Source organism: Trichosurus vulpecula, chromosome 6 (assembly GCF_011100635.1).
Source record: "Trichosurus vulpecula isolate mTriVul1 chromosome 6, mTriVul1.pri, whole genome shotgun sequence".
In the NCBI taxonomy this organism is placed as follows: Eukaryota; Metazoa; Chordata; class Mammalia; order Diprotodontia; family Phalangeridae; genus Trichosurus; species Trichosurus vulpecula.
Genome location: NC_050578.1, coordinates 204,453,519 through 204,466,682, shown reverse-complemented (window position 1 = coordinate 204,466,682; position 13,164 = coordinate 204,453,519). Strand labels below are relative to the sequence as shown.

General features: G+C 42.3%; 1 protein-coding gene across 1 annotated transcript; it reads left to right on the top strand.

Annotated features, from left to right (window-relative positions):
* The first annotated feature begins 233 nt into the window (after nt 1–233).
* LOC118854890 (E3 ubiquitin-protein ligase NRDP1-like) lies at nt 234–968 on the top strand. The gene has a single exon (XM_036765079.1). It carries the CDS (start codon nt 234–236, stop codon nt 966–968), a length of 735 nt encoding a protein of 244 aa, XP_036620974.1.
* Nucleotides 969–13,164: the final 12,196 nt, after the last annotated feature.

The window sequence follows — 13,164 nt, the reverse complement described above, 5'->3', positions numbered from 1 at the left end:
GCACAAAGAACCCAGAGTGCTCCTAGAGCTAGCGACCCCGATTGTGATATCACAGCCATCCCCTTGGTGATGGGGCCACCACGGGAAAGAAGGCTGAGTCTCAGCATAACTTGCAAGATGGGTTACTGGGAGCATCTCATGAAAGAAGGGCATAGGCAGCCAGGGGCTGGGACCTTGTGAACACAGACCCTGCCCCCACACCATCTGCCAGGGCCTGGTCTCAGCATAAAGCCATGGGATATGATAGAGCCCGTTTCCTGGGAGATGTGGATGAAGACCTCATCTGCCCCATCTGCCATGGTGTTCTTGAGGAGCCTGTGCAAGCGCCTAACTGTGAGCATGCCTTCTGCAACACCTGCATCACTCAGGGGTCCTCTTGGCAGCAGATATGCCCTGTGGACGGAAGCGTGGTGACAATCCCTCACCTGCGCCCTATTCCCCGAATTATGCGGAACATGCTGTCCAAACTTCAGATCACCTGCAACAACGCGGTCTCTGGTTGCAGTGCCATCCTGAGGCTTGACAATCTCATGACTCATCTCATCAGTTGTGAGCATAACCCCAAGTGCCCTGTGGCCTGCAAGCAGGGCTGTGGCCTAGAGATGTCCAGTGAGGAACTGCCCAACCACAACTGCATCAAGCACCTACACTCCATGGTCCAGCAGCAAGAGACACACATCACTGAGCTGGAGAAGGCATCGGATGAGCAGAAATACCAGCTGGCAGAACAGAAACGAGACATTCAGCTCCTGAAGGCCTATGCCCGTGCCCTCGACAAAGGCAACCCCAACTTTCAGGAACTGGAAGATACCAATGAGTACAATGAGGTCATACAGGGGATGAACTTGGTACAGCCAGAAAGGGTGAGAAGCTGGGAGGGTGGGATCTCCACCCCAGATACTATGCACCAACCCATGATTAAGACATCAGTAGAAAGTGGCTGTTCAGTACCATTGCCAATAAGCTGAATAAAAACACCCCCCAAGAGCAACTGGCCCCTGGCCCTGGACACACTAGAGACAGGTCAGATGAAGCAGTGCCGCTTTGTGAGTTGCAAGGCCAACATGTCACTGGCAAGATGGCAGTCATGGTGAATGCTTGTAAGAAGGAAAACATGGATGATGACCAAGGGCCAGAGCCAGGGTTTGGCATGATGTATGCCCCCCGGTGTACAGGAAATGAAGAGAACCACAGTAAGACGATCAAGTAAGAATGATTCCTTAAAACCCTAAGACACCACTGGCCATGCCTTTCACCACTTTATCTCCCATTACCTATAATTAAGCCCCATTTGTCCCACTCTCCTAGCTCAAGGTCATGAGTGTATTCCTCTTTCACTTCTCTAGTCCCTAATAATCCAGATGGAGATAAGGATATGAATATCATTTATTCCTCTTTCCTTACTCTTTCACCCTAAATTTCTGTAAAGGACCTGACTGGAAAAGTCCCTACCATCTCCACTCCCCCAAGGGTCTCTAGGTGCAAATTATTTTTCTAAAATCAAAGAGAGTCCATTGATTTTAGACAAGTGGAAGGAGGTATATCTCTCTCTCTTAAGGCCTTTGGTTAGAAGATAAAAACCAGAAATTTGGAACAAGCCAGCCTCCTGGTGTTCAGTAATATTTAAGGTAAAACCAAAAAAGAAGGGGTAAAGTCAGATGTAAAGCCCAAAGCAGAGTGAGTGTGAGCCAAATAGTAACTGATTGGCACTGATGCCTGACAGAGAGCACCCATGACTTCTGTGCTAAGCAGGAATGCAGGTATCTCCACCCCAGGGTAGTAGATTCTAACATAATGTGAGGGAACAGAAATTTCCCAGCTGAGCTTTTCTTTCCTCCTACCTCATTCATAAATAAGAATAACAGTGTTTGAAGTTTGGTGGGTGAGGAGAAGGCTGGGGTGGGCATAACCAGTTAAGAGCCACTACCCATGGCCCCCTGCTCTTTGTAGTTGTGGTGGTGGATACCCCACAAAGCCTCACCTGCTCTGTGACTGTCCTTCAATAGTTTTGTCATTTGCTTTGGTCTTTTGTTCTCTTTGCATTTCTCCCCATTTGGGGAGCTCTCTGTGTTTGAGTAGAATGAACCAATCATTTCCACCATGGCTCTCAATACAGTCATGTGTTGGGAATTTAATTTATTTACAATTTCCTCCTTTAAAAAGAGATCAAAAAAATGCAAAAGCAATCCCACAAAAAAAAAATAAAAACCTAATAAGAATTTTTTTTAATCATTCCACTTTATAGAATGTTAGAACTGGAAAGAAACTTGGGACATGGAACAAAGAATCTTAGTGTTGGAAGGGACCTTAGAATATAAAATGTTATCACTAAAAGGAAATTAAACCAAAAACATGGCTCTGGACAGTACCAGAAAAAAGAATCACTATTGTTGGGTGAGGCCAGGCTGGGCTGCACCAAAGTACTAAGGCTTGAATTTTCAAGAATATCAATGTAGCTAGGACATGGACCATAAACTAAAGCGGAGACAGAGAAATGCGCACAGATGACCACTCTAAGGTATTAGCCAGATAAACAGGTATCAAGGATGAATGATCATTGTTAGGACAACACGGACAATCATTAATTAGCTGTGAGTCTTTAGACATCTCTAGACTTTAGTTTCTTCATCTGTAGAATGAGGGAATTTGACTATTTTACCCAACTCTGACTTTCTATGATTCTTTTTCCTCACGGAGGACAGTAAGCCCTCAAGGTCTGAGTCCACTTAGAAGGGAAACTAATGTTTTCCCTCTTATGAGTTTGGAAGAATTAAAAAATATCAGGAGGGAAGCCAAAGCTACTTTTAACTAAAAGATAGGAAGATTTGATAACTTAGCCTTGGCATGAAGAGCAAGTGTCGACTTTGGACACCAAAGTTCACAGAGAATTATAAAAATGAAAATGTTCAAAAGGAGAATCATATGAAATCAGGATCCGATTTAATCAATCCATAAGTATTTAATCAATTAAAAAGTATATTAATCAACAAAAGTTAAGGATTAGCAGAAAGGTACCAAATGATACCTTAGCATGTTTCTTTAAAAGTTTACTCTAAAGATATCATCTACTTTGTTTACTAAAGGATACAAGTATCTTAACAAAGAAATATTTGTTTCATATTCTTCTTTTGAAGGAAATGCATGGCAAAACCCAGAGTGTCTGAGTGGAGAACCATCATAGGGACCCCAGTCAAACATGCCTGCCTTTTGTGACATTGCTTGGCCCTCCAAGGACTTGGCACACCACCACCATGATCACCACCATTACGGGGTGGCAGCAGGCTTTGTGTTTTCTGAGAGGTTAACAAAACCCTTTTGGAAGGTGAAACTGTAAAAATAAAGCAATGAACTGACAAAAACAATGTCCAAAGTACAAAGATCATTATGTTCTTCTTAGGAGAACTTTTCAAACATTGATTTTTCATTCTGTTCCTATCATCAGCATGTTCATCATATTATCTTTTCAAGTCTTTTATCAAACTTAAATTTGAGATCCCAGAGAATCACAAAGCTGGCAACTTTCTTCATTTTTTTTCCATGAGTCTAGTTTTCCCCTTCTGTTGGGAAATTTGTTGTCTTGTTTTTCCTTCTCATTATAGTGCTGATTCAATCCCTTTCATCTGTTCATCCTGTAATCCCCTCAATTTCACCAAAAGGAAAAGTAGAATTAGAAGGAAAAGTATTTGATTATAACTTTATCTAGGTTTGACAAGGTTTAAAAACTGTTTTGCATACCTACTGCATTAGGCCCAATACTAGGCATATGAAGGAATGGGATACAAATATGGATAACACATAATTCCTGCCCTCACAGAGCTTATAATCAAAGAGGAAAGACGAGTCAACAAATAGAATGCATGGTGTCAGAGCTGCAAGAGTACTTAGGAAGAAGCTGGTCCCTCTCCCTCAATTTACATATGAGGAAAATGAGACTCAGAGAAGGAAGCAACTCGCCCAATGTCACAGAACTGGTTAGTGTTAGACACAAAACCCAGAAGCCATGTTCCCATGCCTCTGCAAACCCACCATTAGACACAAGCTATAATATGAAGTGGAGAATGGGAAGCACATTAAGAAAGGCACACAAAGAACACTAAGAATTTACATAATGATTTAATGTTAAGGCTGAAAATAGAATAAAGGACTTAGGTCTTTTAAAGTATATAGTGAAACCACATTAATCAACCCTAGTTTATTCAAAATAGGGCATGATTCAAAACAATTCAATAAAACCAACTGGTTTAATTTAGAGTTCACTTTTTCCAGTCCTTGCCTTTCAAATTAACCCAGGTTTTACTAGATGAGGGGAAAGGTGGCATCATGGAAAGAATTCCAGACTTGGCAAAAAAAAATGTATTAAACCCTGGCTCTACCACTTACCAGGCCCATGACCATGGGGAAGCCACTTAAAACCTCTCTTTGCCTCAATTTTCTCATTTATAAAAGACAAGGGGGGGAGGTGGGAAGAAGGGAAAGGTAATAACACTTGCATTACCTGCTTCACAGGGCTATGATGGGTAATGTCCTTTTTAAGGTTTATATGGACTTTAGAATCTGGTGAGAGAACAGGAAATTAGAGCATACATAGGTTTAGAGCTGGGAAGGACCTAAGAGATTATCTAGTTCAACCCTCTTAAAATACAGATGAGAAAACTTACCCAAGGTCACCCAGTTGGTAGGTGGCAGAGCAGGGGTTTGAGTCTGACTTTGGATCTTGACCTCTTTTTAAGGCAGCCAGATGGCTCAGTGGAGAGAACGCTGGGCATGGAATCAAGATCTGTGTTCAAATGTGACCTCAGACTACTAGTAGCTGTGTGACTCATTTGGGCAACTCAGTTAATCTCTGTCTGCCTCAGTTTCTCCAATTGTAAAATGAAAATAATAACAGCGTCTACCTCCCAAAGTAGTTGTGTAGATCAAATGACATAATGTTTGTAAAGCCCTTAGCACAGTGCCTGGCTAAGTTTATTATTGTTGTTGTTGTTGAGTTGTTTTAGTCATGTCTGACCCCCGTTTGGGGTTTTCTTGGCAAAGAGACTGGAGTGGTTTGCCATTTCTTTCTCTAGCTTTTTTTACAGATGAGGAAACTGAGGCAAACAGGGTAAGGTGATTTGCCCAGGGTCACACAGCTAGTAAGTCTCTAAGGCCAGATTTGAACTACTGTCTTCAGGCCTTACACTATCCACTGCTCCACCTAGCTGCCCTGGTAAACACAACCTGTGAGTAGATTGACCTGCCTGAATGGGGACCTTTTTTCTCCTCTTCTCCTCCTTTTTTAACTTCTCCTCTCCCCCCTGTTCCCCCTCCTTTTTTAACCTCTTTCTTCTCCTCATCCTTTTCTTTCTCCTCTTCCTCTTCTTTGACCTCTTTCTTCTTTTCTTCCTCCTCCTCTTTTTCTACCTTCTTCTCCTCTTCCACATGTTCCTTCTTTCCCTTTTCCACCCTTTTCTAGTTTCCCTTTTTAGAGATCAGCACCTCTGATTTAGAAGTGAACCTTAGATCACAGCATAAGGTCATCCCTTAGGACTGCATTAATATTCTGCCTTGGTTGTAAAGCTGAGTCAACCACTGTGTTTACCAAAGGGACTGAGGGCAGACTCTGGACATGGACAGAAATAAAGATGTTGGAGATGAGGTTATTGTGCAAAAATCCTTGGCACCAAAGAGGAATGCTGAATGGCTAGAGGGCAGGTGTGGAGAGACAGAATCTGATTGCATTACAACTGAGCCCCAGACTAGGCTGGGAATGAGGTATAGGGAGAGGCAAGCTGGCTGGGAGTCAGAAGAACTGGGGTCCAGCTCGGTCTGCTCTAGGATGGGGCCACTAGAGAGATAGGGAAGGGCACTGAACAGGGTCAGAAAACATCCGACGTTTACTAACTTCGTGACCCTGAATGAGTCATTTAACTTCAATGAACCACATTCTCCTCAAATGAAAGTGCTTTACAAACCTTAAAGAGCTATATAAATGTCAGCTCTTGTTATAAATTGGATTATTTAGGCATATGACCTTGGGAAAGTCACTTGCTCACCGTAGCCTTGTTCCATCATCTGTAAAATAAGGGGCCTGTCTTACATAATAATAACTCATGTTTCTATAAAAAGTCTCAGATGTAGAAAGCATTTCCCTAAGAACAGTCCTTTGAGGTAAAGGACCACTGGTTCCTGTTTTAGTGATGGGGAAACTGAGGGTCAGAGAGAGAGAAAAAAGCATTTTCCCATGTCGAGTGAGGAATTCAAACCAAGTATCCTGACTCTGTGTCTGGGGCCTTTTTTCCACTACATGTTGTACTGCCTGAGGATCTTTCTAACAATCCAGGACTCTGATTTACTATGATTTCATCACTTGGAGTGGGAGATGTCTTATCTGTGAAAAGGGAATAATACTATATGAAAAGTCAAATTCACCGGATTGTCGTGGGGAATCTTCTGATTCTGATTAGGCTTGGGTCCCAATCCAACCTCAACCTCTTCCAAACTATGCGAACATCCTCTATGTCTTAGTGTCTTCATTTATAAAGTGAGGCAGCTAGGTGGCTCAGTGGATAGAGCACTGTACCTGAAGTCAGAAGACAGGAGTTCAAAGATAGCCTCAGATAATTACTAGCCATGCAGATAATCCTCGTCCGTTAAATTAGGATAATAGTAATGATACCTATCTATATGTAGCATTTGGAACACCTAGGTGGCCCAGGAGATAAAGCACCAGGCTGTATTCAGGAAGACCTGAGTTCAAATCCAGCCTCAGACACTTACTAGCTATGTAACCCTGAGCAAGTCACGTAACCCAGTTTGCCTCAATTTCTTCATCTGTAAAATGAGCTGGAGAAGGACTACACTACAGTATCTTTGCCAAGAAAATCCCAAATGGGGTCATGGAGAGTCGGACGTGACTAAAACAATGGAACAACGAAAACAACAAAATAAATAGCATTTCTATAGCCCTGCCTCCCAGGGTTGTTATGACAATAAAATGAGATGGTATTTTTAAAGTGTTTTGCAAACTCTAAGATGCCATATAAATGCACCATCATCACCACAACAACTACCATTACTCTTCATAGAGGAGGTTTTCATAGTAGGAATCCTAAACACCAACAAAATAAAAGTCCGGGCTATCCTCGCCTCCTGCCTCCATCCCCACCACCACCACCACCACAAAAAAGTGAGGTAACAGTACCTGTTTATCTCATGTAATTGCAGAATAGAGAAGGAAAATCACAGAGAGCTTTAGATATAATAGGAAGAGCACTGGATTTATAGTCAGAGGACTTGATTTTCCAGTCTTGAATCTGTCCTTTAGTACCTTGTGTAACCTTGAAAAAAATTACTTCCCCTCTATAAGCCTCAGTTTCTTCATCTGTAAAATGTGTGGGTTGGACTAACTAGTCCCTTAGGGTCCCTTCCAGCTATAAATTGATAATGCTAGGAGATAATCACAAGTGTCTCCTCCAGCTTTAATATGATAAAACAATAATATCAGATGAGAGAACAAACATGAAATGTAAGGCACTGAGGTCTGGGGGTATGGCACAGGAGCCCTCAGCAGCAGCTGCTTCTCATTACTGCTCGTGATTATTTCATCCCAAAGGATGCAGGGACCTGCTGGGATGGAGGCGTGAGAAGGGACAAATGAGGAGGCAATTACACTGACAGCTGCACTGAGCATCAGTCCTGTTACAGGCACTCAGTTAGGCAACTCGCTGACCAGACACAAGACTGTCCCCAAGGCCTCTGGCAGCAGACACTACTCATTGGATAGCCTTGGAAATCATATGGCTTTCTGTGGATAGGGGTGGCCAGTGAAAGTGATGTGTCAGCTCATGTTCTTGTGTGTGGGCAAGACATGGAAAGGTTTCTCATTTGGATATGGAGCAAGGAAGCTTACCCTGAACTGCTTGGAAAACCAGGGGTGAGAGAAGGAAGGAAGGAAGGAAGGAAAGGAGAGGAGGGAGGGGGAGAAAGGGAGGAAGGGAGGAAGAGAGGGAGGGAGGAACGAAGGGAAGGAGGGAGGGAGGGAGGGAGGAACGAAGGGAAGGAGGGAGGGAGGAAGGAAGGAAAGACAGAAGGAGGGAGGGAAGAAGGAAGGAAGTAGATTATTCCCTTGATTACCCATATTTTACAGCTGAGGAAACTAAGGCAGACAGAGGTTAAGGTACTTATTCAGTATCACACAGCTACTAAGTGTCTCAGGTCAAATCTGAATTCAGATGTTTCTAACTCCCAGCCCAGCACTCTCTCCATTTCAACATCTAGCTGCCCTTAGAGGGGAGGGAAAAGGGGGAGGGGGATAAAGGGAAGGAAAGTGGAATAAGAGGGGCAACTATCAGGGAAAAAGAAACTGGAATGTGGAGTCCAAAGATACGGGTCTGAGAGCTCAGTCTACTACTTAACTGTGTGATCTGGGGAAAGTCACTTTAACAAGAATAATTCCATTTCTATAGATCTTCACAGTTTACAAAGCACACCTCTCACAACAGCCCCTTCAGGTACACAGAGTATTGTCATCCCCACCTAGCATGTGGAAACTACAGGTTGGAGGGAGGCAGTGACTTGCTCAGGGTCTCAAACCCCAGTCTTGGGGGTCCATGGCCAGCGCTCCTTTCACTGTGCCCCACATAGGGGACCTAACCTGGTGGCTGTGAAGAAAACATTTTGTAATTCGTATTATTACTACTCTTTTACTATTATCTATTTATTTACTTATTACTATTATATTACTTTGATTTCTAACCACACCTAGTTCAGCCTCTTCATTTTGTACAGAAAGGACCTAAAGCCCAGAGACGGTCAGGGATTTGACAAAGGTCACTCAGCAAGGCCATGCCAGAACCCAGGTCTTCTGAGTCCTGGCCCCACGCTGCTTGTTCCTTCTAAGAAACTCAATTGCATTGGATTACTTCACCTCACCTTTTCTTCCTACTCATTCTGTAAACCCTGGGGACTCCCTCTGGGCCTCCATCTCCTCACATATAAAATTACAGGGCGGATCAGATAATCTCCACCATTCAACCCAGCTTTAAATCCTATGATTCAACTTGATTTAATAAACATGTTTTAAAAGAACCATCTTGGGAGAGTAGATGGAGAGTTGGCTTCCAAGTCACAAAGACCTGGGTTCAAATCCTAGCTCGGACACACCCTGGCTAAAGGACTGTGACCTAGGCTACTTAACCTCTTAGTGCCCTATACAACTTGGACAGTTGTAGACCTGCATTAGTAGAGGGAGCTTCCTCCTGGGAGCTCCCTATGCCATTGAAATCATAGGTCCTTGGGGCAGCTAAGTGGCACAGTGGATAGAGCACCAGCCCCAGAGTCAGGACGACCTGAGTTCAAATCTAGCTTCGGACACCTGACACTTATTTAGCTGTGTGACCCTGGGAAAGTCACTTAACTCTGAGTGCCTCAAAAAAAAATCATAGGTCCAATTAATTATATGTACATCATGACTACCTTGTGTAAGACACTGTACCAGGGGCAAAAACCAAGTAGTTTTTGTCCTTAAAGAATTTATATTCCATATACACAGGTATGTATAGTAATTTTAAGAAGGAATGAGTAAAATATAGTCAAATGAAAGGTACAAAGCAATTGTAAGAAGAAAGCCAATAACCAAGGCAATCAGGAAAGGCTTCAGGTAATGGTACCTGAATTGATTTAATGAACTTTGCTAAACCTCAGTGCTTTCATCTAAAAAATGGGGTAGCAATGTCTACGCCACCTCCTTCATAAGACCATTGTGGAGACCAAATGTGATGATGAATGTGCAGCAGTTTGTGAATATTAAGCATTATCATTGCCCAAGAAGAAAGAAGACAACCAACTGGGAAGCAAAATGTTCCCAGTTCATATCCACCTAATTCAATAATTCATGTGTCTACAGGAATGACAGAGTTTACCACAGAAAACCCAAACTGAGGATTTAAAAAAAATGGTAAGCATTTTGAAAACACGTCACTATACACTTCCACTGACTGCCGCCAGATGAAAGCAAAGCATTCAGTCCCTAAGATGGTGATTTCTCAAGGAAAGAGCAATTCAGTCTTTAAAGCAAAGGTGATGCTGTCATCAGACTGACCCACAAACTCCTATGTCCACTGCCTGAGTAGGATCAGCTGTGTCCTTTAATGACATTATGTTCCTTTGTTCTGGGACTTCATGATCCCGACTGCCCCTGAATGGAAGCAGAGTCCATCTTTATTGGAATACTTTCATATTTTTAAACAGCCACCCTTGAGATGAGAAGAGGAATGACCTCAGAGGATGGAACCAGGAGCAATGAGTGGGAGTTATTCCCAAACCACTAGAACTCCCCATTAAAGGAACAGGAGGCCATGGAGGCAATGAGCAGAGGCTTGCCAGTGTTCAGAAACACAGAATGTCAGGGATGTAAGGGACCTTAAATATCCTTTAGTACATCAACAGATAGGGAAACCAAGGACCAGAACAACTTAACCAAGGTCATACAATGAGGTGGGGGGCAGAGGTATTCAATCCAAGATTAGACGATGCTTTGTTGGAGTTTGTAATAGAAACGGATAGAAATCAAGAAGAGGCTTGATTCTGAGGACTCAGCGCTTGGAAATCCCTTCCAAATCCAAGATTCTATGAGATCTGCAATTACTAAGCTGTGCTTTATGGCAAATAGAACTCCCATGCACAGACTTGAGGAGTTAAGAGGAGGTGACATGAGAGAAATAATGTTGTTTAAAATAATTTCCTTTTTCCTTGTAAAACACTCTTTGGGAACCAGCAAATACAATATCTGACCAAACCATTACAAAATCAAGCACATATAACTTGACTAATTTACTCTAGATTTTGTATTCAATATTTATTAAGCGTGTAATATATCTGTTCAATGCACTATGGCAGTCACTGGAAGAAATACACAAATAAAGAGAATGATGGCTGTGGATCACAGGACTTAGAGCCAGAATGGATCTCAGAGGTCATCTAGTAGTGCCTTTATTTTCTAGATGAAGAAGCAGGCCTCCAAAGATTAAGCAACTTGCTTAAAGTCTCACAGCTCAGAAACATCAAAGGAAGATTTGAACCCAGGTCTTCCAATGCCCAAATCTGTGATGCTTCCTGCCTCTGACCTCAGAGCTTAGTCTAGGATGGTGAGAAGACACAGATAGGACTGTCCTAGTCAGTACCAACAACGCATCCCATAAAATAGCCAAATTATTCAGAACGACATTGCAAGTTTCCATTGGGCTGCAACCAATTACTCTATTTTACATAATTTTAACCAGGGGTGTGCTGGTAAATGTTTAACAAACTACTCTTTGGGAGAAAAAAAAATGTACCACACACTTTTAAGTTTAATCTGAATGATTTAAGTCTTAAGTCTAGACAATCGACAAAACAATAAATCAAGCCCTGATTCATAGTTTGCCAATTCCCAAGGTGTAAATGCTCACAGTGAAAATGGAATAGTACCTTAGTAGTCAGCTCCAGTATATTCCTGATATAACTCCTAATAGTATGAGTTTGAATGCATACAACCACTTCATGCTTGTTATTGCTGTCGTTCAGTCGTTTCAGTCGTGTCCAACTCTCTGTGACCCCGTTTGAGGTCTTTTTGGGAAAAGATACTAGAGTGGTTTGCCATTTCCTTCTCCAGTTCATTTTACAGATGAGGAAACTGAGGCAGAGTTAAGTGACTTGCCCAGGGTCACACAGCTAGTATGTCTGAGGATGGATTTGAACTCAGGTCTTTCTGACTCCAGGCCCTCTGGAGTCACGGCCTCTCTGGGAATTGGTTTTCTCATCTTTAAAATGTAGGAGTTGGACTACAATCCCATCTAGCTCCGAGTCTGTGATCCTGTAACCCCATGCATCCTTGGTCCAGAAGGTAAGAGTTCTGCCCACTTGAGAGCGACAGAGAGAAAATCCTTGTCCACTTGGGAGCAGAGGAGAGCCATGGACAGGCGGGAACCAGCTCTTGGAGCAGAGGACACTAAGACCAGGGAAGGTGTTCAGAAGTAGTGTTCATCCAAGCCAATGGATAATAGTCTTGTTCTTAGCTTTTGGGGGGCCATAGGTTCCTTTGGCAGTCTGGTGAAGTCGAATAATAATATTCTCAGAAGAATGTTTTTATATGCATAAAATAAAATACATGGAATTACAAAAGAAAATATTTATATTCAAAGAGGGTCATCAACATTTTTTTTAAAAACCAAGTTCACAGGGCCAAGATTAATAATCCCTGCTCTAGGCTAACCCTCTCTTTTATACATGAGGAAATAAAAATCAAGGGAGGGGGAGTGATTTGGCCAAGATTACATAGGTAGTAAGTGGCAGAGCCAGAATAAGAACCCAGTTCTCCTAAGTCCTAGACCCTTGATTTTTCCTCCAACACATTGTCTTTCTTGAGGGCAGCAGAGGTATAGAATTTATTTATTTATTTATTTGTTTGGCAGGGCAACTGGGGTTAAGTGACTTGCCCAAGGTCACACAGCTAGTACATGTGTCAAGTGTCTGAGGCCGGATTTGAACTCAGGTCCTCCTGACTCCAGGGCCGGTGCTCTACTCACTGCACCATCTAGCTGCCCCAGAATTTATTTTTCTAATATATTTTTATTTTGTTAAAGACATAGGTTTGAATCTTGACTGACATCTATTAGCAGTATGACCATGAGCAAGTATTTCCTGATTACATGTAAAAACCTTTAACATTCATTTTTTTAATTTGAGTTTTAAATTAGAGGTTTAGAATTTAAAATTCTATACTCAGTAAACAATTATAGTGGATGTTATGCAAAAATGAGTAGGAGACAGTCTGAGATGGAAAAGGAGATGTGAGATCAATTAATCACCTGTTATTTATTAAGCACATACTAATGTGCCAGGTATTGTGCTAAGGGTTGAGGAAACAAGCAGAAAAAAAAATGAAGCACCTCTTATTCCCAGGAAGCTTATATTCTAATGGCTGTAGGAACAGCAAGGCAGATAATATGCTCAGATAAACTAGGACCACTCAGGAATCTCTTAAAAAATCCAAGACTGGTCCCAAAATAGCGAGTTAACTGGAAGGACAAAACCAGAATTTGGAAGGGTGAGAGCTTGAGCCACAGTCAAATCTTAGCATGTCAGTCATATCTCAATGTCATACAAAGACCAAAGGTTGGTCCAAACTACTTCACCAATGGCAGGTCT